At 54.8% G+C, this 23,522-nt stretch overlaps 6 protein-coding genes across 6 annotated transcripts; 2 read left to right on the plus strand and 4 right to left on the minus strand.

The window, feature by feature from the left end:
• On the plus strand, positions 1-300 carry B0H64DRAFT_445310 (uncharacterized protein; the record flags this gene model as incomplete). The annotated part of the gene is made up of 1 exon (XM_062806845.1): positions 1-300. One exon carries the CDS (start codon positions 1-3, stop codon positions 298-300), a length of 300 nt encoding a protein of 99 aa, XP_062655885.1.
• A 10,694-nt stretch (positions 301-10,994) lies between these two features.
• B0H64DRAFT_419670 (uncharacterized protein) lies at positions 10,995-11,401 on the minus strand (the record flags this gene model as incomplete). Its single annotated transcript, XM_062805397.1, has 4 exons — positions 10,995-11,091; positions 11,129-11,161; positions 11,228-11,315; positions 11,365-11,401. The coding sequence occupies 4 exons, from the start codon at positions 11,399-11,401 to the stop codon at positions 10,995-10,997; spliced, it is 255 nt and encodes an 84-aa protein (XP_062655886.1).
• A 429-nt stretch (positions 11,402-11,830) lies between these two features.
• B0H64DRAFT_227490 (TAP-like protein-domain-containing protein) lies at positions 11,831-13,814 on the plus strand. The gene is made up of 5 exons (XM_062799674.1): positions 11,831-12,051; positions 12,131-12,390; positions 12,452-12,566; positions 12,624-13,311; positions 13,404-13,814. The coding sequence occupies exons 2-5, from the start codon at positions 12,180-12,182 to the stop codon at positions 13,620-13,622; spliced, it is 1,233 nt and encodes a 410-aa protein (XP_062655887.1). The 5' UTR covers positions 11,831-12,051; positions 12,131-12,179; the 3' UTR covers positions 13,623-13,814.
• Positions 13,815-14,006: 192 nt separating this feature from the next.
• On the minus strand, positions 14,007-15,513 carry B0H64DRAFT_328347 (uncharacterized protein; the record flags this gene model as incomplete). Its single annotated transcript, XM_062800826.1, has 2 exons — positions 14,007-15,353; positions 15,445-15,513. 2 exons carry the CDS (start codon positions 15,511-15,513, stop codon positions 14,007-14,009), a joined length of 1,416 nt encoding a protein of 471 aa, XP_062655888.1.
• Positions 15,514-16,189: 676 nt separating this feature from the next.
• B0H64DRAFT_329101 (integral peroxisomal membrane peroxin-domain-containing protein) lies at positions 16,190-18,316 on the minus strand (the record flags this gene model as incomplete). The annotated part of the gene is made up of 2 exons (XM_062800859.1): positions 16,190-16,759; positions 16,817-18,316. 2 exons carry the CDS (start codon positions 18,314-18,316, stop codon positions 16,190-16,192), a joined length of 2,070 nt encoding a protein of 689 aa, XP_062655889.1.
• Positions 18,317-19,611: 1,295 nt separating this feature from the next.
• Positions 19,612-23,403, minus strand: B0H64DRAFT_419673 (uncharacterized protein; the record flags this gene model as incomplete). Its single annotated transcript, XM_062805398.1, has 4 exons — positions 19,612-19,702; positions 19,782-21,602; positions 21,655-22,979; positions 23,032-23,403. The coding sequence occupies 4 exons, from the start codon at positions 23,401-23,403 to the stop codon at positions 19,612-19,614; spliced, it is 3,609 nt and encodes a 1,202-aa protein (XP_062655890.1).
• Positions 23,404-23,522: the final 119 nt, after the last annotated feature.

The following is a 23,522-nucleotide window of genomic DNA, read 5'->3' on the forward strand; positions in this document are numbered from 1 at the left end:
ATGACCTTCCGCACCCTCTCCCTCTCTATAACATGCCTCGCCTGGACAGGCCTCGCGGCCTGCACAAGACCCAAGATCGACTGGGTTCCATGCCCCGCCGACGAGTTCGACACGAAGCTTGAAGTGCACTGCGGAAACTTGACGGTCCCGCTGGACTACACCGGCACCGCCGAGTCCGCCAAGGGCAGCACAATCGACCTGCAGCTCGTCAAGGTTTTGGCCCCTACCCAGCCGTCGCGCGGCAGCATCCAGATGAACTTTGGAGGGCCGGGCTCGCCGGCGCGGCGGGGGACCGTTTAGTACGGGCCGCTTTTACAGGCGTACGTTTCCCCCCTTCTTTTCCCTTTTTTTTTCTTTTTCGTGTTATTCTTGTATCGATGAAAAAGTTATAAAAGCGCCTCTATATGACCAAAACGCCTGCACAGAGCCACACACGCCGTAAAAACGTAAACCGACGATAGAATCGTTTTCGCAAGGGCCAATTGCCCCTAGGAACGATGCTGCATGATGGCGTGCGTAGCGGCGCCGCGGCGGAACCGATGGTGGTTGACGGAGGTATAGGTAGGCTTGTATCGAGCTGCTACTACGCCCTCGCTAACCTTAGCGATAAGCCGCCGACCGCGCTGCGCGATAACGATGATACCGCTATAACTTAGATACGGGCGGGAGAAGATATCTATAAAGAGAAGGTTAGATAATTTATAGTTAAAGTAATAAAAATAAATAACTTTATAAAGGTTATTAAGGACTAAAATAAGTAGGTTTATAAGATTTTTGTAATAGCGGTTGCTATTAGACTGCTGAGGGCCCTTAGTACCGAACTAATATATATAATAAAGAACGACTTTGAAGAGGTTAAGTAGATGCTTTAGGAGATCTTTAGGAAAGGGGGAGTTAGTATAGGGCTCTAGCTTTAACGGTTCTATATAGATATTATAAGCGGTTATAGTACCGGTAATATAGGTTATAGCGGCTAGCTGGCTATAGGACTACCGATAACCTAGAAGTATATACTAGTAAGATTTATAAGATAGATTATAGTCTATACTTAGAATATCTCTACTAACTTTAATAAATAAATAGCTAAAGAAATAGTCTAAGCGATTAATATAGCTGTAGCTAGAAGTAGTATAAGAGTAGTATAGAGGCTCCTTAGTAGTAATGTTATAGTTATATTTAAGGAAAAAGAGAGGGATTAATATATAGAAAACTAAAGATAGGTTATAAAGGTATTTGGGCTAGAAGTAATAATTACCTTTAATATAATCCTAATTATTATATAAAGGATCCTATAGGTAAGTATTAACGGGATTAATATAGAGATACTAGGGAAGTAGCTGTCCGTTGTGAATATAGGTATAAAGATTATATAGGCTAGACCCTATAGGAGGAGATGTCACGGATATGGTCGCATGCAGACGGCCCGGCGGGGCACGCTGGCAGTGCCCCGAGCCAATCAGCAAGGAATGGCCTTCTCCAATGAGAGCTGGATCGTGAGCTCTGGCCGCGATCCAGGAGTGACCAATCAGGAGTGGATCATTGGATCGAGAAGCGATCTAATGATCCAGGACGGATCGCAGGATCATGAGAATATTCTTCGATCCAGGTACAGAGGTACCTGAGGATGTAGATAGTATATAGTCACTCGTTCTGGAGAGCTCTGGGAGTTCTCCAGTTAGCAATCACAACTACAGTTCGCTACAAGCTCGAGAGCCTATTGTTGAGACAAGTCTTTGTTGTGCACCCTTTGGCTGCACCGAACCTAAGCACCCTTGAGAGAATACCTTCGACCGATACTGAACCCTAACAGGACGGGTCCAGAGACAGGTTCGTCACACGTTGCTAACTCCCTTTGATCTGTTACAGTTCAGGCTCGAAGGTAAAACGACATGGCAACTCAACCGACGCCGGGCCAGATCACGGCCGCACTTCAGAGAGTCACCGAACGACTCGATGAAACTGAAGAAGAGCTTGCGAAGACCAAGGCCAGCAACGCGGCATTGGCAGCCCGACTTGCGGCGACCGAGGTCCACACCAAGGACCCGGCCAAGACAAAGGTCAAATTGGAGCAACCCGAGAAGTACGGGGGCGACCAGGAAGCCTTGCCAGGTTGGATCACGGAGATGCGGAACTATCTCGACCACAACTCGCACCAGTTCGCCACTGAGGAATCCAAGACCAGATACGCCGCCACCCGACTCAAGGACAAGGCCCTCAAGTGGTTCACGGGAACACTGAGTGATTTCCTCGGCGGAGCAATCCACAAACCCTTCACCAAAAAGGTCTTCGAGAACTACTCCGAGTTCGAGAGTGAGATTCAGAAGGTGTTCGGTGACAAGGACGAGAAGTTACACGCCCAGGAACGGCTAGGACGGCTGAAGCAGACTAGGTCAGCCACCGCCTACGCCACGATTTTCCGACAAGACTCCATGAAGGCAGAGATAGACGACGAGGGGCTGATGCACCTGTTCTACGGAGGGCTGAAGGAGGAGGTCAAGGACGAGCTCTACAAGGAGAGCCGACCCGACACACTCGACGAGTACATCGCCATGGCTGTCAAGATTGACGACCGACAGTTCGCCCGCAAACAACAGAAGAAGGGCAGCGAGATTCAGCGATCCCCAGGCTACCACAAGCCCAACGACAAAAAGAAACGCCAGCACCAGAGCACGTCATACGGCACGCACTCGGGACCCATGGACGTCAGCGCTGCCCAGGCACAGTGGGCAGGAAAGAGAGATGGTGCCAAGGACAAATCAGGCATCACCTGTTACAACTGCGGGAGGAAGGGTCACTTCAAACGTGACTGCCGCAGCAAGAAAGAGTGGAGACCGGTTCCAGGGAAGGAAGCTGCCACCATCGACCAAGACACGGTCGGAAGAAGAACCCGGTTTCTGGAGGTCGCAGCCGCCAGCTACACGCAGGACGACCTCGAAATCGACATTGACCGAGTCATCGAGCAGGACGATGAACTCACCGACTCGGATCAAGAAGACTTGAGGAGCAGCAACCACCAGGAGGGGAATGACACCGCCCATCACGCTTTCATCGAAACGGATGACGAGGGAGAACTGGCTCCCCCGCGGTACATCCGACAAGTCGCTGAGGACTGGGGCATCACCCTGGTTCAGCAAGAGGACGGGCAATGGCGAACCCACGAGGGTGAAGGAGGAGTCAGCCCGAACCTCACCTTCCTACAGCAGAGGGTCCTAAGCCAACGGCAAAGGATCGAGGAGTTGTCGAGAGAGAAAGAAGAACTCGAGCAGCTTCTCCAAGCAAGGAACGACCAGTATGGACAACTTTGCGCGGAACTCGATTTCGCCAGAGAACGAGTCCAAGAGATCACCGAGGCCAACAACAGGGCCGGGGATCACGTCGAAAAGACATTAAGAGAGGCACAGGCCTTGCAGGACGACATCCGCCAGGTACTTCCGCATCACACACCGTGGGATGGACCCACCGAAGAGGCGGAGGAATACGAAAACGGAGTGCGATATCCCGAGCAACTTTTCGACTACGCACAGGAGCAGAATACGGCGAAAGGAAGGAAACAACAGAACTGGGAAGAATACTGGACTCGACATCAGCACATCGTGCGCACCGGGCGACAAACCTCCGACCTTGAATGGTGGGGTTTCCGGGGCGAGAACAACACGGAGGGATTCCAGTTGTTGCCAGAAGACCACGAGCGGGTGAACCCACGAAAAGAAAGTCACATCTACCTGCCCTGGTTCCAGTGCATCGCGCACGAATGTCGGTACCACTTCCAGGACAAATTTCGCAACAGTTTCTGGCCCACGAGGGAAGAAAAAGGAATGCAACCCCTACCCATCAGATGGGTATACGACAGCGGCGACGCTCCCGCAGGCATGTTGTGGGACACCCAACGCACTCACGAGGGCAGGCTGAGGGTTAGACCCAAGGCAGCCTGGCCCCGACGCTGTATGGCGGGCGTAGGAGTCAACGAATGCCGAAGCGCAGACTGCCTACCACACGCCGACGAGAAAATCTGGGGATACATGGAACAGCAATCCCAGAGGAAGCCACACCAGAGGACGAGAGCGTCCCGAAGGAACGAGAGGCGCCCAGTTGAGGCATGGGCGGCCCAATGGCTCCAAGAACACCAGACGATTGACGCCGCAAGCCAAGGTGCGGACAGGGACGCCTTGAAACACCACGAGAGCTTGGGAAACGGCTCAGGGCCCTCCGAGGGGCCCGGAAATCTTTAACTCCACAACAACGAAGACAGGCTGCGCAGTACAGGAAGAACTGGCGCAAGCAGAAGCCTTACAACGACCTCCCAGCAGACGAACACGAAGTAGCTGCTGTACGAAGCACCAAGCCAGACAACAGGCTCTGGATCACAGCGCGATGGGGGAAGATCGAAGCCCTCGCGTTAGTGGATGGAGGAGCGCAGATGGATCTCATCTCGCCCGCATTTGTGAATCAACTCAGAATCCCATGGAGGATCAAGAAGCAACCACACGTCGTCAAAGGACCATTCGACACGCAATGGGTACGACGAGAAACAGAACCACTCGACATCGAGGTGGAGGGAAAAACCACCCAAGTGGTATTTGACATCGTGAACATGGGACCAGAGAAAGACATGATTCTCGGACGCCCATGGCATGAGGATTACGACCCAGACATCAGTTGGAAGGGAGATGGCCATCTGCGACCGCGGGAACAGCGGGAGCATCCGACCAACTCGATGGGAGAACGCGCAGAACAGGAGCCACGAGAGAGCAGCGGGTCAGAACGAACCCCCTCTACGGGCCCACCGCAGGAAGCAGCCAGTGCAGAACCACGCACTCTGGAGTCCGGAAGAAGCGGCACACGACGAAAGAAGCAGACACGGGAGGAACGAACCATCGCCGTCGTCTCAGTCGACGAGCACGGAATGCTCAAACACGAACAATGGGTCAATCAGCTCGAAGCGGCAAGCATCGAGCTGGCAGCAGAAGAAGTCAGGGAACTCGAAGCAGCAAGCATCGAGCCTGGGAACAACAAGTTCGCGTACTACGAGGGTACAGCGAAGAACGCAAAGACGGGGCAGATCCCAGACGACTACAAGGGGCACCCGGCGTTCACGGCAAAACATCTTGCAGGGCTACCAGACCACGGACCTTGGGATCACGAGATCAAACTCAAGGAAGGAGCCCAGTTGAAGCTTTTCAAGGTGTACCACACCAACGAGAAGCAAGATGCAGAGTTGAGGAGCTATCTCGAAAAGAACCTCGAGATAGGACACATCAGACCATCGACATCTCCAGCGGGCTACCCAGTCCTCTTCGTTCCAAAGAAGGATGGGAAACTCAGGATGTGTGTGGACTACCGACAGTTGAACGGCGAAACGGTGAAGAACCGCTACCCACTGCCACTGATCTCAAGGCTTCGAGACCAGCTGTCAGGGGCACAATACTTCACGCGTCTCGACCTTCCGACAGCGTACGCCCACATCCGCATCAAGGAAGGAGACGAATGGAAGACGGCTTTTCGGACACCCTACGGGCACTACGAGTACCGCGTCATGCCGTTCGGGTTGACCAACGCACCAGCGACATTTCAAGCCGCTATCGACCACGCAATTCGACATTGCCTCGATAAATTTGCAGTCTGTTACTTGGATGACATTCTCATCTACTCCAAAACACTCGAAGAACACAAGAGACACGTGCGGCAGGTGCTGGACGCACTGCACGAGCACAAATTGTCAGTCAACAAGGACAAGAGCGAGTTTCATGTCAAGAAAACAGTGTTTCTGGGTTACGAAATCTCCCCGGGATGGGTCAAGATCGAACCCGAGAAACTGGAAGCTGTTAAGACGTGGCCGACACCGACGAACGCCACGGAGGTCAGAGGATTTATCGGATTCGCCAACTTCGTCAGAATGTTCATCAAGAATTTCGGCGACTTCGCGAGACCTCTGCACGAACTTACCAAAAAGGATGCCACATTCCAGTGGAAGCGGGAGCACGAGCAGGCTTTCCAGCGGATCCGCGATGCGATCATCGCCGACCCGGTGCTCATGCTGCCTGATCCAAGCACACCTTTCGAAGTCGAGGCTGATGCTTCGGACTTCGCGATCGGAGGACAACTTGGTCAGAGGGACAAGGACGGCAAGCTTCATCCAGTTGCGTTCTTCTCCAAGAAACTCGAAGGGCCAAGGCTTAACTACCCGATCCACGACAAGGAGCTTCTCGCAATCATTGAAGCATTCCAGGAATGGAGACCATACCTCAGCGGCACGACACACGAAGTCCAGGTGTACACGGACCACAAGAACTTACGGTACTTCACCACCACCAAGGTGCTGAACGGACGACAAACTCGGTGGGCAGAATTTCTGTCCGAATTCAACTTCACGATCCACTACAAGAAAGGCTCAGAAAACGCACGAGCGGATGCCTTGAGTAGGAGAGCGGATCACCACGACAACACGTCTGAAGCCTCACCACCATTGCTACATCAACAGACAGACGGATCGCTACGGCACGCTTCCCAGCCGACTGAAGACTACGAGATCGCAGCACTTCAGCAGCAGTCGGAAGATCCCGAAGCCAGGCCTCTGCAGCCGTTTGTAGAATGTTGTGCGACCTTCAGAGAACAAAGATTGGAACGAGACTTCCAAGGAATCATCGCGGACGACGAACGCGATGCATGGCAAGAAGAGCCGGAATCCAAGATCGCAGGGTTGCGACTTGAAGGAACGAGGCTCTGGTACCACGACAAGGCCTATGTCAGGCTGGGTGACCAAAAGGAGCTCATTCGAAAGATCCACGAGTCAAGACTCGGAGGACACATGGGAATCGGCAAGACAATTGCGAAAGTCAAGCAGAACTACGACTTCCCAGGAATCAAGCAGACGGCAGAAGGGGTCCTAGCAGAATGCGACCTCTGTAAACGAAGCAAACCAGGACGACACAAGCCGTACGGGCTATTGCAGCCACTGCCAGTCGCAGAACGACCATGGAGTTCGGTGACGATGGACTTCATCACCAAACTGCCAGTCTCCAAGGACTCAGTAACGGGAGTGGAATACGACAGCATCCTCACAATGGTGGACAGACTCACCAAGTGGAGTTACTTCCTCCCTTACAAGGAGACATGGTCAGCAGAACAACTCGCAGACGTGATCTACCGCAACATCACCTCGGTCCACGGATGGCCAGAAGAATGGATCACGGACAGAGACACGAAGTTCGCATCAAAGTTTTGGCAAGCTCTGATGACGAAGCTGGGTACGAAGAGTAAACTTTCGACTGCTTATCACCCACAAACGGACGGACAGACGGAACGACTCAACCAGATCGTCGAGCAATACCTACGGTTGTACGTCAACTTCCAGCAGGATGATTGGGTCGAGCTGTTGCCAACGGCACAACTCGCCTACAACACCACCGTCACGGAGACCACCAAGGTCACGCCATTCTTCGCGAATTACGGCTACGAAGCAGATTTGCGACAAGGGCCCGAGGTTTCGGTGCCCAGAGCGGCAGTCAAAGCCGACAAAATGAGCTCGCTGCACGCGATGCTCAAGGAGGAACTCGAGTTCGTACGAACCAGGATGAAGAAGTTCTACGACAGGAACAGGCTCGAGGGACCTCGCCTAGAAGAGGGGGGCAAAGTTTACCTCATTTCTCGAAATCTTCGCACGAAACGACCAAGTAGGAAGCTCGACTTCCGCAAAGTCGGACCGTTCAAAATCGACAAGAAGATTTCGGAGAACAACTACGCACTCGCGTTACCCTTGACAATGCGACTACGGACCAACGTTTTCCACATCTCGCTTCTGGAGCCAGCACCCAAGGACGCACGACTCGACAAGGACGCCGAGGCAGAGGACGAAGAGGAGGAGTGGGACGTTGAGGAAGTCCTAGATTCACGCATCACGAAAGGACAGTTGGAGTATTTGGTCAAGTGGCTGGACTTTGGCCCAGAAGACAATTCATGGCAACCAGCTACCAACCTCAACTGCCCCGAGAAACTTCAGGAGTTCCACCAGAGGAACCCTGACCGACCACAGGGAATACCAAAGAAGGATCGACCCCGGCGAGCCAATCGTCGAAGGAGGGCCTAGGAGACAATCAGTAAGGCGGTCTGTTGAGGAGGGAGGTGACCAACTCTTCAGCCACGGAAGGAACGGCGAGCGAGGCCACAGCAGCCGCCTCCTCGGCCTCCAGTTCCCGAATGGCGGTATCCTCACGCTCAAACGCTTTCCGAACACGCTCCTGAAACGCGCGCGTTTGCGAATCCAGACGGGCCAGTTTCGCCGTAACCTGACCCAAGGCTGCCACGACTCGATTCTGCTCGGCCAAAGCCGCCGCACGCTCCAAGTCCAACTTGTTCTTCTCGTTGGCGAAAGAACGGATCGTCGAATCCGCGATACCGTCCCAGTCGCAGCCGCGACGGTTAGCAGCAACACAGGAGGCGCACCGATTGGAGTCTTCGGCCACCACACACGACGAGTTGTGCTCTCGGCAATAGGAACAACGGGGCATAGCGTCACCCAAGAAACGGATGCGAGTAGCAAGATCGGCACGACGCTCGGTGCTGGTTTTTGGCCGCTGTTTACGCACTCGGTTAGGAGGCATGACGGGCGACGAAGGCAGGATTGGACAAGAGGATAGCGAAACTCACCAGGGTTAGGCAAAGAATGTTGGCGCTACTTAAGAAGGGGGAAAACCAACGAGCCTTCCGGGACGGAAGACCTGGGGAGGGGCATCGTGTCACGGATATGGTCACATGCAGCCGGCCAGCGGGGCGCGCTGGCAGCGTCCCGGGCCAATCAAGACGGGACGCCTAGCTACCAATGAGAAGGAGATCTGTGGTGGTTACAATGATCTATGGACAGACCACGGCAGTGGTAACAGATCAAGGGGCTCGGCCTCCTGGATCTGTTGACGACCCACCACGGATCACGCAGATCCAGGTACAGAGGTACCTAGGAATTAGATAGTATATAGTCACTCGTTCTGGAGAGCTCTGGGAGTTCTCCAGTTAGCAATCACAACTACAGTTCGCTACAAGCTCGAGAGCCTACTGTTGAGACAAGTCTTTGTTGTGCACCCTTTGGCTGCACCGAACCTAAGCACCCTTGAGAGAATACCTTCGACCGATACTGAACCCTAACAGGACGGGTCCAGAGACAGGTTCGTCACAGAGAGTAGATAGGATATTAGGAGAGAGAAGTAGCTAGAATTATTACTAGGAACCTACTAAGAGCCCTCGAACCAGCTAATATAACTATATAGTTTAATATATCGGTAATAGACTGCTATAGGTTAAAAGATATAGAATAGAACCTCTTAAAGATAAAGAGTAGTCTCCTTATATAGGTAAGGACCGGGAAGATCGGATTGAAGGTATTTCTCTTTTTATAAAGAGTCTTAGATATAGTAATACCGCTATACCGCTATAGAGAGGCTAGAGAGACAGTTAAATACCTGGTTCTAGACTATAGCAAGACTATAGAGAGGCTTTAGCTATAGTCCGATAACTATAAAGAGCTACTAGAGTAGCTAGATATCGCTAATAAAGCGGATCGAATATTTAAATAAGTACTGGACCTTAGTTAACTTAATAAGTTCTAACTAGTACTAGAACTAGAGAGAGAAATAGTAGAGGGGAGGATAGGCAAAACCGAAGTAGAGTAGTAGAGGAGTACCAGAGATAAAGTTATACTTATAGATAATAATATATTAGGAGGAAACATCTTATTTAACCGGGATTCCCTATAGTAAAGCTATAGAGGACCTATAATAGAGAGCCCTAGTACTAACCTATATATATATACTACCCCCCTATCTCTCCCTCTACCCTTACTTATCAACCTCCTCCTCTATACCTACCTTAGTACCCTCCTCTATAACCTCCGCTATATTGTCTTTACAGGCCCGCTTCTAGGGGGAAAGTTTATCTACCTCCTCTTTTAAAGGCTAGCTATTTAGATAGGTACTAAGGGTATTCTAGGTATACTTCTTTATAAAGTTATTAAGGTTAGAGCCCTAGGTTAGGTATACCTAAAAAATCGGTTAGTAGAGATACTATAGAGGACCTAAAGGGAGTTTGTAGAGAGCCTACCTAGGCTATAATCCTAGGGATAAGGTAGATAAGCTTCTCGTTAGTAGCTATAAGCTTCTTATTAGTAACCTTAGTAGTATTAAGCTCTAGTATTATAGAGCTAAGGGTTATACTAAACTCGTTAAGTTAATTAAGGATAGGCTATAGATCGACTATAGTAGTATTATTAGAGGGAGTAGGTAAGGGAGTAGCGGAAGTAATAAAGCTAGTAACAGTATCTACTTTAGCTAGAGGATACTACTATAGGTAATCCTCTATAGAGGTACTAAAGACTATAGGAAAGGTAATATTAAGGCTGAAGGATTAGAGGTATATAGTATTTATAGTAAGTAGGTCTTTATTATATATAGTATACTAACGCTAAACAGTATAGGCCTATAAGAATATAGAGCAATAGGTATAAAAGTGCTCTATAGCGGGGGTATAGAGGACCTTCTTTAATAGTATACTATATACCTCCTTCTAAGCCTCGATACTGTCGATAAGAGTTAGGAAGGTAAAGGACTCGCGTATTTGTAGAGAGAATGTAGCGAGGGTGCTAGGGAGGTATACTTCTATCTTCCGGCCCTTACAGTATAAGCTATAGGAGTAAACGGAGGAGATCTAGTTATCTATAGTAGGTTAGTAGCAATACTGTAATAGGCCTATAGAGGGAGATTAAAACTTATACTTAACTGTATATATATATAGGACGGCCGCTTCGATAGTATATTTAACATCCTCTATATTACTAGAGGTAGGGTACTGTTTAGATAGACTAATATTATAGTATAGGTAGGTAATAGTATAAAAAATACTAGAAATAGTTAGTAGTAGTACTATAGCTACTCTCTAGAGGATTTACTCTCTAATATAGTCCTTAGTATCGTAAGTCCGGATGTGACGAACCTGTCTCTGGACCCGTCCTGTTAGGGTTCAGTATCGGTCGAAGGTGTTCTCTCAAGGGTGCTTAGGTTCGGTGCAGCCAAAAGGTGCACAACAAAGACTTGTCTCAACAGTAGGCTTCTCGAGCTTGTAGCGAACTGTAGTTGTGATTGCTAACTGGAGAACTCCCAGAGCTCTCCAGAACGAGTGACTATATACTATCTAAATTCTTAGTGCTCAAGGTGCTCAAAGCCCCGTCGCTGAGCATTCTGAGCACATGGTGCTCAGGGTGCTCACAACGTCCTTGGTGAGCAGAATGAGCACCTGCTCATTCTCTTGGCACAGTCCTTCATGAGCAATGAGAGCTACCGTCCCATTGGCCATACATCTTCCTTAATGATTGGCTCGGGATACTGCCAGCGTACCCCGCCGGCCGGCTGCAGGCGGCCATATCCGTGACACCGGACTACCTTCTCAAACTTATCGGCTTAGGCCGGCTTATTATAGCCTAGGGGTAGGGCGGGGCTAATATATAGAGCAGTTATTATAATATTACTAAGTATTTATTATAGACTACTATAAGGCTATTATAGTTAATAGGGGGGGGGGGGTAGGGGAGGGGGGGGGTACTTACTAAATTAATTATTAGTTATAATAGGGAGAGAAGGAAGAAAGGAAAGGAGGGTAGAGGGTAGAATATATACTACTCTCCCCCCCCCCCCCCCTACAAGAACCTTAAGGGCTGGTTATATAATAGGAGCCTACTTTCCCTCTTCTTCCTTTACTATTTCCTTTTGTTTTTATTTTGTTACTTTGACCTCGAAGGGTAGGTGAGCCCTTTCGAGGAGATGGCGCTACGATATAGCGGCGAAGCCGTAGCGGAGATGCGGGGGTTTTTATCCAGCTTCGGCATGGTTTTTCCTACCGATACACTAGTTGAAGGACCGCATGTACTTAGTACCGAGCGTAATAAGAGCAATAATAATCTTGTATCGATGAGAGGAAGCGGGGAGTTCATATCATTGGTGTTGGTGATGCTAACGGCCCTGGCGGGTATAGACTCAGCGGCGGCGAATACGACCTGATTGGTCTTGATCCTCGGTATGTTATCCTAACCCGCTCCCCCTACCCCTTATTGTCTCGACAAGAAGGTAAACACAAGCTGATACGGCCTGAACAGAGGAACCGGCACCACAATCCCCCTCGTCTGCGCCAACAACACCTACACCATGGGCCAGGCGTTCAACGAGATCAGATCGACCCTCCAGTCGGACACTTCGGAGCGACGAACCTGGGAGCGCGGCGCTGTCGACGCGTATATTTGCAAAGACGAGGGAAATGCCGACGAGATTGGCGAGTTTATCGGCTCCGCTTTTGTTGCAAGGGATATGCTAAGCGTGGCCGAGGCCATCGCCGAGGATGGGTTGATACGGTACTGGGGTGAGTTCAAGATTTGCTCTGTCTTTTGGAAAAGGAAAAAAGGGCTGACGCGAACAAAAAGGGATCTCGTACGGAACCACGCTCGGAGCGACTATTGCGTCCATGTTCCCCGACAAGATCGATAGGATGATTCTCGATGGCGTGTCCAACACCCGCGAGTACTATCACGCGCACGCGTAGGTTTCTTTCTTTCCCTCTACCTAGCTCTACCTTTTATTAACATTCCCTCCCAGTGACTACGAACAATGGTCCGACACCGACCTCGTCTTCCGCTATTTCTTCGAAAGCTGCATGACCGCGGCGCCCGGCGAATGCGCCCTGGCGGCCTTCAACAAGACGGCCTCCCAGCTCCACGACGACGCGTGGGCGTTTATCGACAGCCTGCGGGCCTCCCCCATCGCAGCGGGCTCAGTGCTCGTCGACATTGCAACCTTCAAGAACACCATCCTCGGAGAGTTGAAAGGTGTGGGCGGATGGCCCGCCCTGTCTGCCGTGCTGGCCAAGGTCCTTTACGGAAACGAAACCGAACGCAAAGCCGCCCTCCAAGGCCTTTTACAGCCAGGCACCGCAGCACAGGTTTCCGTCGCCACTTTTCCGATTGTGTTTAGCCTGTACGGGATCCATTGCAGCGATCGCACCGTCAGACTCGATTCGTTCGAGGCCCTGGAAGAGGATGGTGCTTTTAAGAGGCTCTACGAGGTCAGCAGGTTCGCGGGAGACACCGCCACCCAGATCACGGCCCATTGCGCCCAGTGGCCGTGGAAGGCGAGAGAGATTTATCAGGGGGATTTCCAGGTCAAGACCAAAAGCCCGATCCTCCTCGCGAGTAACACCCGCGATGCCCATACCCCTCTGAGGAGCGCGTTTAATGTCAGCTCGGGATTCGAGGGGAGTGCGGTACTTGAGGTGAACAGCACTGGTGTAAGTGTTTTCTTTCACCCCCATTCCCTTCTTTCTCAGATCCGTCCCCTGCTTCATGAAAACGAGTCCACTCATACTAATGCACTAAAAAGCACGGCACATTCGGCGCGCCCTCCGTCTGCGGATTCATGGCCACCGTGGCATACTGGCAGAATGCCACGCTCCCCGAGCCGGGAAGCGTCTGTGATGCCCCTCATCCATTCTCCGGTTACACCTGGGCCGACGTGCTGGCCGAGGTTAGTGGCCAGAGCGAGAACAACAAGCCGGCTAGCAAGCGGATGATGCATCCGAGATCGTGGACCTACAACTAAGGCACCCATCCCGTCAAAACTTCCCATTGAAGAGGGAAGAGATTTGCAAAGAGATGGGGATTTGAGGGGATCAAACTTCAGGGCCACAATCCTTTATCCTTTTTTTTCTTTCTTTCTGTCTTTTTCTTCTTTCTCTCTTGTATTACTTTTAGATCTTTCAACAGAAGCTGAATGCTTTCTGGGTTTTGTTGTAATTACACATATACGTCCGTCTCCTCGAGCCTTTCGGTAAGAATCGGGATTTGGAAGGATGGCGTTCGAGAATGAAGCTGAACCGCAAGGCGCTATTGCACTATTACACATGTTTTTCTCATATGTTTCTCTTTTTCCTCAACAAAGCGTGTTATGTACAATACTTACCACCTAGATTTCCGCCGCCGACTCTCACAAGCTCTGCTCTGATAATCCCAACCCCTCTGTCGAGCCCCCTACCGAGTCCATGTCCACCGCCGTCACGATCCCTATTTCCATCAACGCGGGAGGGAGGACACATCCGGGAAGCTCGGGTAGTCCGACCTGGAAGCGGGTCCACGCAATACCCTCCCGCACCCCCGGAACGTCGATAATCTCCGAGGAAAACACCAGCGACGTGCTCTCGGCTACGATGTCGCGTCCTTCCGGCACCAGAACCCAAAGCGACGGGTCCCGCCTCCGCCGGTGGACGAGAACCCCCCAGTACATGAGGACGAAGACGGCCATGGGTTCACGGTTCCGGACGGCGGCCGAGAAACGCGGTCCCGCAACGGCAAACATGGTATGGAAGTAGGCCTTGCGCCTATTCAGGAGGTCCTCTGCGTAACAATACTTTGTCTGGCCGATGGCGAGCCGGTAAATATGCAGCTCGCGAGCGAACGGTCCCTGCCCTTCCTCAGATAAAACCAACACTTCCTTAGTGAGAGCAGCGCCGCCCTGGATGGTCGGACTCGTCGGGGGGACCCGAACCTGGCAGGAGACGGACGTCATGAGGTCCAAGGTGGCACGGGTCCTCGGGTCCAGCTTGTCCAGCAACGCCAGGTCCTGCGTGTACTCCCGCACCACGGTCGGGATGGGACTCGGGCCGGCCATGAACCACGCCAGGTTCTCGGCGATGATGTGGCCCGACTTGAGCGTCAAGTCGGCCTGCTCGCACACGCGGTCGATGACGCTCATATTCTCGTCGGCGGCGGGCACGGCGAAATGCACGACGCCCACCAGGCTCGAAAAGTAAAAGACCAGGTCGACGTTTTCGGGCGTCAGGGTGGTCACCTGCGTGCGGAAGTCGGACATGGCCTTGTTCCCGTACTCGAGCGCCGTTCGGTAGTAGGACGCCGAGTCGCTGGGTGAGCTGTCCTTGTATGACACGGCCAGGTCTACGGCGGCGGTGGCGAGGATGGCGTTGAGGAGGTACCCGTTCCGGAGAGCGGCGCGGGGGAGATGCTCCTGTAGATACGGACGGCACGCCGGGGTGGTCTCTTGACAGGTCCATGACCGGGTGGACCAGCGATGCATGAGTTCGAGCTCGAGAATGCGGTTGTTCTCAGTCAAGACTGGGGAAGAGGAAGAGGAGGAGCTTGGCGGGAGTGTGGGCAGTGCCACAGCCACCGCCGGAGGGGTAACCACCGCCGGAGGGGGGGGAACCACCGAAGACGGCCTGCTGGATGAGGCGGGGGGTTGACGCAGAAACGGAAATGTACACGTCTCGGGCTCCTTTCGCATGATGCAGTGCAGACATGGCGGGCCTTGTTCGTCGCACTGGTTTTGCCTGGTTAATATGATGGTCATTGATGATCGTCTTTTGACAAGTCCCATAATCCTATCTGGAGAGCCACGGGGATTTAATTACCTTGACGTGCCGCTTCTTACAATTTCGGCAGCCATTTCGGGACTTGGTGTGCGATTTTCTCTTGATCATGGTGATTGTATTTTATGCGACGGAGCGATACCGGGTATCAAGTATGCGTGTATGCAAAGTATCCGCGCTAGCTACGTCACGGTTTGGTTCCCTCGTGGTTTTTAGGGGTTCAATGGAAGCGACCAGGCCGGCACGCCCAGGCAGCGTCAAGAATTCACCTCTCACATGCCAGCCCGTGCCTCTGGAGTGCAGTTCTCATTGGCCCGAGTCCGCAGGAGCAAACGCCCGAAAATCCTGGGATGCGGGCTGACTTAGCATATCAACACCAAAGTTGTACACTGAAGAACAGAGCAAATGATGTTGCAATACCAGACTACCGTATAAACCCCAAGTATCCCACCCACATAGATGAGGAGCAAGCCCAACCTTAACCCAGTCCCTGACCTAACCAACCCACTCGAACCCATATGACATACACCGCTGCCCAGGTAAAAAAGCCAACGCAATAAACCACCCCTTCCGCCCATCCATCCATAAAAAGCATCTAAACCAAAACACCACCCATATCCACCCGCCCACCTGCCAATAACACCGCTATTCCTACATCACATCCCCCTCAACCATGGCAGCAACCCTGCATGCCCATAACACCCCCTCAACCCCCTCAACCATGACAGCAACTATGCATGCCGAACCCCCACCACCCCCCCTCAACCATCACAACCACCGCATACATTCACTCCAACCCCATCCTAACCTCATCACCCACCCCCCAACTCCCCGCCTCGGCCCCGCCCTCCTGCTGCACCGCAATCCGCGTCTGCGGCGCCAGCGCCGCCACGTCGTCCTCGCTGCTCGCGGCCACGCTCGCCCGCCTGCTGCGCGAGCCGCGGTGCTGCGACGAGTCGGTCACGCGGCGGCGCAGGGTGAAGCGCGCGGAGCGGGCGCTCGACGTGGAGAGGACCGAGGCCGCGTCGTGCTCTTCGTCGCGCTCCTCGGTAGTAGTCTGGTGGTGGTGGTGGTGGTGGTGGTGACTAACGAGAGAGGAGGGTGGGGAGAGGGACATGCCGTCGGGCGAGCTGGGGGTGAGGTCGACGGTGGGGACGGCGGGGGTGGGGTTGAGGCCCGCGGGGGGTCGTGGGGTGCTGGCGGGCGCGGGTGTTGTTGATGGGGTTGCGGCGCCGTTGGCGGAGGGTTGGGTTTCGTCGATGACGTCGTCTGCTTCGACGAGTTCGGCGTCGCGGTACCATTTCCTGCGCCTGGTCCAACGGCCCCAGCCGTCTTGACCGCGTCGGCCGTTCTGCCACTGTGACGGGGGTTAGTATCACTTGATGGGGACGGTGCGGGCTGAGAGGAGACAAACCTTGTTGTCGTAATAAACCCACCCCATCCTCCCACCGGGCCCGTCATAATCCCAGCCTTCCGTTTTATCATCGATCGGCGAGACGGCCTCGTCCTGCACCCCGTCTACCCTCCACCGGGACCCCTCGGCCCATTGCCAGCGCATGTTGCTCCCATCCTCCACCTCGGGTAGCTCAAACTCGGCGCGCGGCGGCACTGCATTGTTATGCTCGTCCGTCCAGGCGGGCCGCTCGTACCCGAACAGACTGGTGGTCCACCCAATGCCGACCCACCGCCGCTGGTTTTCGTAAATGATAAAAGTAAAACGCACGCCTGTGCCGCGGCCGCCGCGGGCTCGGCGGAGGGCCTTTGTCAGCTCAGACTCCCGTGGTGACTTGGCGCCGCCCGGGGTGGACGGCTTTTTGGAGGCGGCGCTGGTCGCGGATTTGGTTGCTGCGGTTAAAGGAGTGGGTACGGGCTTGCTGGGACCTTCGAAAGGAAGGCCGGTGACAAGACTCAGGACCCGTCGGAGGCTGGCGCTTCGCCAGAGGATGACACGGGTTACGCGGATGACACGAGCGTGCCAGGTTAGGAGGATCGTCCCCAGAATCAAGATCACCCGTCGTGTAGTGATGATTCGGAGAGGGGGGAGGGTAAGGAGGATCCAGGCCGGGATGCAAAGCAAAATACGGACGAACAGGGTGGTGAGCGCCGGCCGGGTGGTGGCCGACGTTGGTGTGCGTTGGGTGCTGAGGAAGTCGGTCAACTCGAGCAGCGGTTCCAATAATATGTTGCACCTCGCTGTAAACTCGCGCAGCGTCTCGACAATCTCATCTAGCGTCTTCTGATGTCGTGTGTTTGTGACCTCGGATATCGATCCCTTATTTCTCGTATGGCCGCCCGCGCCCCCTGTCCCCGCGCTGCCGTTGGCCGCCTTGCCGTTCTTCTCCGGCAGCCCATCCACCGACAAGTTCTTGCTCCTCCGCGACGCCTTGGCGCCTTTTGCCTCAGCGACAACCGCCGTTCCGTCGCCCGTGCCAAGGCCCGGCTCGCTCCATCCGCTGCTGCTCAACGGGCTGAAGCGGCGGCCGTACATGCCGCCGATCAAGACCAGGACTAGGACTAGCGGGCCCGCCACGCGCACCACGGTATCCCCGTATAACACGGCCGCCCAAAAGGCCGTCACCAGCAGGAAGCTCTCCCACGGATCGTTCGTGGTCCATGTCAGCAGGCCGACCAACCTGTTGAGGGGCAACAGGAACGGGTGACTGTATGCGAGGGCGCGCGTGATTTGTGGCGGAGTCGCAAGAAGGAGCGGCGACTTCTGGTGTACGAGGATTGTGCTCCTCCTCTTGGCCGCTGAGGTGGCGCTCGGGGTGGTCGCACTCAACGTCGCCGGAGAGAAGGAAGCGTAGGTCGGGGGCGGCGCGCCCGAGAAAATCGTGGAGCCATCGATGCGGGAGGGGGTGGACGGGTGTTGCGAGTCCAAGGGATCGCCGTGTTGCGTGAGAGGAGTCGACATGTGCTCGAGCCACGGTTCCTGAAATCGGGGCAAGTATCCCGGTTAGCTGATGTCGAGACTGGGCCGCTCATGGCAGTCTCAAAAGCTCGTATGTATGCTGAAGCCACACGAGACTTTCGGGGATGTCGATGCGAGATTCCGAATTGTGATTGTGTTGGGATGGATGCTGACCGCCGTCGGATCCCGTGGATGACAGGATCGCCAGTCGCAAACGGGAACTTCCGGTTTCCAGAAATGGGCCAACTCTCGTCGGAGGATGATTGATGGTGGGGGGAATGCGGAAATGGGAAATTCGGTGTGAAAGGTAGACGGTGGATATCCGTGGAAAAAGCAAAGAGGCAAGAAACTCACAAATGCAGCCATGAACATTAGCTTGCCGACCGTTGCAGAACGTCGGCTGGTTCCATGTGCCCCGGAATGGCTTGCGCTCCCTGCACTGGTCACGTCATGGGTTGCGCGCCCGGACGTCAGCCAGCTGACAGACGAAAACGTGGGTTGGGACTAGAGGCAGCAAAACTAAAGCGATTATGAGACGATAAAATGACAGTATCGTGACGTGCACGCAATGTATATAATACTATGATTTTCGATGCTAACAGAGAAAAAGAGGCGCAGAGGAAAGAGGTTGACGGGTGCAGACTGCTTCAATCTCACGTGGTGGGTAATCGTCCGCTCCAGGCAGGTGCCCAGGCTGGGGTTGGGCCCAAGTCTTTGCCTGACCCCGCTGCGATCCCCGACCGGGCCGGGGAGAATCACATGCAAATTGGTGACACGGGAACCTCGAGATAAAGTAGGCGCACAACATGTCCCGGGCCGTGCCATCCATGATCCGTAGCGGGTGAAATGAGGTACATAATTAATTATCTGCTAGGTAGCCACCCGATGATAACGACGAACTTAGGGATGGAATATTAATAACAGCGAGGGAGAGTCCGGAATGCAGGACAATAAAACCAAAGTTCCAGTATTCCACTGGTCTGAGCATACCGTTAACGCTAATCCCCTAACTAACAAATGCCCAGACCGTCAATTGCTTAGAGAATTCGCCAGTTAAACGCCTCGGCTCGTGGGCCATCCGCGAGCATCCGCTTATCTCTTGCCAGTGAAACCGACGTCCCCACAACTCCAAAGAGCACCACCAGGACCACTCCGATGAGGTATAAACAGATCGTTCACGATTACAATAGTGTATATACAGCGATTCCCAAAGTCCCCTAATATATATATAAGCCGCAGCCGGGCACCCATATGAAAATAACCCATTGCCACGCGCATCGTCACGTGAACCCCCTCCCTTACTTCAGCTCCTCCCCAACCCCAGCCGCAGGCCCAGCCGACAACGGCGTCGGCGTCTGGTTGGTAAAGCGCCACTTGATCGAGTCCAATCTGTTTTCCAGCATGTTAGCCCTGCCCAATCTCATCCCCCCAAAAAGAGAGGGAAAAAAAAAAGAAAAAAGAGACTCACGAAAACCCCGGCGCGGGACACTCGACCGCCTTATTCCACGTCCCCAACCTTTTACACAGCCTCCGCGCATGCAACGCGCCATTCTCCATGCCCCTCGCCGTCGACCTCGCCTTCTCCAGCACCAGCGTCTGCGTCCTCCCCACCACCCCTTCCCCACCCTCCTCCGGCAGATACGCAATGGTCACGACACAAACCGCCCCCCCTTGCACCGACACCCGCTCCGCAACCTTCACCCGCCGCGGATCAATACGCACAGCAAGCGGCGCGTCCGACGGCGTCGCGAGCACGCCGCTCTGGTGGTCGTCGATCAGGCGCAGGTGCTGGCCCGGGTGGGCGGCGCGGAAGAGTTCCGCGTCGCCGTCCATGAAGCCGGACAGGTCGAAGACGTCCATGGTCGGGAGGAAGCCGTTGGTGGGCGTGTGGGAGAGGGTCGGGGTGAGGGTGGGCGTCTCGGGCTTGGAGAAGCTGTTGTTGGGGTTGGGCGAGCCGCCGGACTTGCCGCCGCCGCCGCCGTGGCCGAGGGCCGGGGAGTTAGCCCGGGTGTTGCTGGCGCTGGCGGTCGGGGTCGCGAGGGGGGTGGTGTTGAGGTGGAGGAGCGATGGGAGGGTGGCGTGAGGCGGGGGCAGTTGGATCGGTGGTGGCGCTTGTTCCCGTCGGTGGATCGGTTCGACGGGGGGTGCTGGTGTTGGCGACGGTGACGGTGCTAGTGCCGCTGCCGCTGCCGGTGTTGGTGTTGGGGCTGATGTTGGAGCTGATGATGGTACTGATGCTGGGACCGATGCCGGTGCCGGTGCTGGTGCTGGTGCTAGCGGGACATGTCTACTCGGAGCAGGAGTCGCCGACGCGCTTCCCTGGAGCCGGATCTCCTCCGCCACCGGGTCCCTGTGATGGGGTAGCTGTACCGGCGCAGACCCGGCCCTGGTATCCCTCGGTGACTGGGTGAGCTTCGCGTTGACGGCCGACAACAATGCTGACCGCGAAGGGGAACCGCTCCGCATCGGACCCGAAGGAAGCGGCCGCCGGGCACTGGCCGGCTTGGGCGATTGGGAACTAGGACGAGGGGCGATGACTGACGGGCCCGGAAAGTCCTGCAGTATGTTCTGCAGGCTGGCCGGGCTGGGCTTCCTCACGTCGCCCTGGGGTTGGGTTGGGCCGGGCATGTTACCGTCAGCTGGCCTCTCAGGCAATACCATGGAAGGCGAGGTATGGCTCTGACTAGGATGTCGGTTGCTGCTGCGGGCATGAATCTTGAAGACCCGCTTGTGGCCCCCTCCTGTGCTCGACACTGAACCGGCCCTTGACGGCGGCTCTAGACTCGCACGGGCACTCCGTGAGGCGGTGCTATCAGCGCCACTGCCAGCATTAATGGCCGTGAATCCACTGCGCGGCGGTCCTTGCAAATTCAACGCCTGGGCCGCAATGTGCTGCGCAGAAGGGATGTTAGATGTCGCTGGTTTGCCATTGGCGCCCCCCTGAGGATCGTCTCGATTTGAAAAGCTCGTCCGTCGGCTGTCAACGTCCGCCCTCCCAGGGCCGTTCTCGGACTCCGAGACGCCTTTGCTGATGGAATCCCGATCCGAATCGCCGTCAACGTAGTGCCTGTGCACGTCTCCTACGTCCCTCATCTCAACGTCCTCTGTCGCCGTGTTGATGGGCGGAATCCGGGTTCGCCCATGGGGAGCGACAACGGGCTGGCGCAAAACCCGGTTAACGAAGTACTCGCGAACCGCGCGGACATAGGGAACATCCCGCGAGCTCGGGTCATCAAAGTCGAGATTGGACAGATGGGCCGACTTCACCCATCCCACAGTCCACATACGACTACTTGGGTTAGCTGATCCTCGAGTGGCAGGGCGGGCACGCGAAGTCTTACCAATCGGAGCTTTCAGCACACAGCACAGGGAATTCCCGCTTCCTCTCCAACGGGCCACCGTCCTCGTAGCCCTTCGCCCAGCTCTTGATGCCCGCGATACGGCCGTCAACTTCGCGATACACATAGCACTTGGGCGGTTTCGGCACACCCAGTGGCCTTCCGTCCTCCGAGGTCTCGCGAAAGATGCCCGTGTCCGCCAGCGTGCCCATCAGGCCGGCTGGTGAGATGTCGTCCCATGGCAGAATCAAGACGGGGTACTTCAAGTCCCCGCCAGTCGAAACATAAAACCGGCACGGTAGAGGGTTGACGATGCCGGCCATGCGTTTGCGATGTTGAGCGGCCTTCTGAGAATTCAGGGGGTCGAGTGGAGGGTATCCCAGCTCGGCGCGCCTAGTCTGGCTGAGGTTATTCGCATTGAAAGCCTTGTAGCCATCTTTGAAAGCCTTCAAGGCCACCTGGTTGTTCTGGTTCGCTCGCTCCTTAGTGCAGTCAACGACTCGGTGCCCAAGCGTCTCGATGGCGGTCGCATGGGCCTTGGACATGAAACCATGCTGGGCGCTGGCGAGATGTTTCGCTGCACCGCGAAGCGGATGCTCACCAAAGTGCACCCCGTGTTCATCGCACCTGAGAATGTAGAAATCGCCCGTCGTCGGAGGGTACTGCACGATGACATGATTGTATTGAGCTGGTTTCCCGGGCGTACCGTGGACCTGGTCGAATGTGACGGTCCTTTCAACTCTCTCCCCCTCTTCGGCAACCGCTGGCGGGGGTTGGTCAGTGTTTGACTTGGTGGCCTCGCTGGCCCTCTCCAGCTTCACGCGCTTCGGCGGCGCGGGAGAGTTGTGGTTCGACTCGGCATTTGCTTTCCGCTTCGGGGCGGAGTCGAACTTGGGGCTCGATGCTGCGGAGAGGGCGGGCTCCGGAGAAGGGGGATCCCGTGCGGAGAAAGAGGCTGGACCTGCTGGTGATCGGAGAGTAGATGGGGGGTCTTCGTCCGGATAGTCCTCGACTGTGGGGCGCCGGTCGACAAACGATGTGGTCGGCGTAGCTTGGTTGTGGACAGCAGAATGCTGCGGCGATCTTGTCTGTGCATCATGTGAAGCGTCGGTTTGGAACGGGATCTGCTGCCTATCCCTCTCTGTTGGGGTTGGGGTAGGTAAGGAAAATGGCTGGGGTTGCGACGGAACCTCGGCTACGGAAGGCGGCGCGGGAAACGTTTCAGTGGCAGTGGGTTGACGAGAGATAACAGCCGCCGGAACTGGTGTTTGAAAGCCATCTGGCGGCCCGCCCGGAAATGCCGGACGGTGGTTCGGGCTCCGATCGGGCTGGCATAATCAGCAATCATCCAAAATATCATGTTGGGCTGCAATAACTTACCCCGGCAGTTATCAAGGCCGTAATAGCCGTGAAGAGCTCGGCGTCGTATCTTTGCCTCTGCTCATCGTAATGCTTCCTTTGTTGGTTCGCCTGGTCCTGGTAGGTTTGCCGTAGCGCTGCGATTTCCAAATCTCGATTCTTCCTCAGGACCGCCTCCATGCTCTCCCGTAGCGACGGCTCGATCCCTGCTATGCCGGCCCTCTGCTTCTCAAACTGTGCGTCAATTGATCGTGACCCCTCCTCCACATCCGCAAGCGCTTGCCGCTCCCAGGCACCATACTGGCGAACCAGCTCATCGATCTTGTGCTGTATCTCTGCGTGGTCGGCCTCGGCCTTCCTCGTCTCGAGTAGAAGGCCCTTTGACGCCGACATCTTGAAGGAGTGGGATATGTGACCATGCGCTGCCTGCACGTCGACCTGAGTGATCAAATTATCAGACCAAAAGCGGACACGACGAGTTCAGTTTCTCTGAACTCGGTGCGACGGCCTAG

Source organism: Chaetomium fimeti (genome assembly GCF_033439085.1).
Source record: "Chaetomium fimeti strain CBS 168.71 chromosome Unknown B0H64scaffold_7, whole genome shotgun sequence".
Classification (NCBI taxonomy): domain Eukaryota; kingdom Fungi; phylum Ascomycota; class Sordariomycetes; order Sordariales; family Chaetomiaceae; genus Chaetomium; species Chaetomium fimeti.

Coding starts and splice junctions, on each gene's coding strand:
- B0H64DRAFT_227490 (XM_062799674.1), top strand. CDS start 12,180: ATGGGCCAGGCGTTCAACGAGATCAGATCGACCCTCCAGTCGGACACT. Junction 12,567..12,623: donor GAGTACTATCACGCGCACGC/GTAGGTTTCTTT, acceptor ATTCCCTCCCAG/TGACTACGAACAATGGTCCG. Junction 13,312..13,403: donor TTGAGGTGAACAGCACTGGT/GTAAGTGTTTTC, acceptor TGCACTAAAAAG/CACGGCACATTCGGCGCGCC.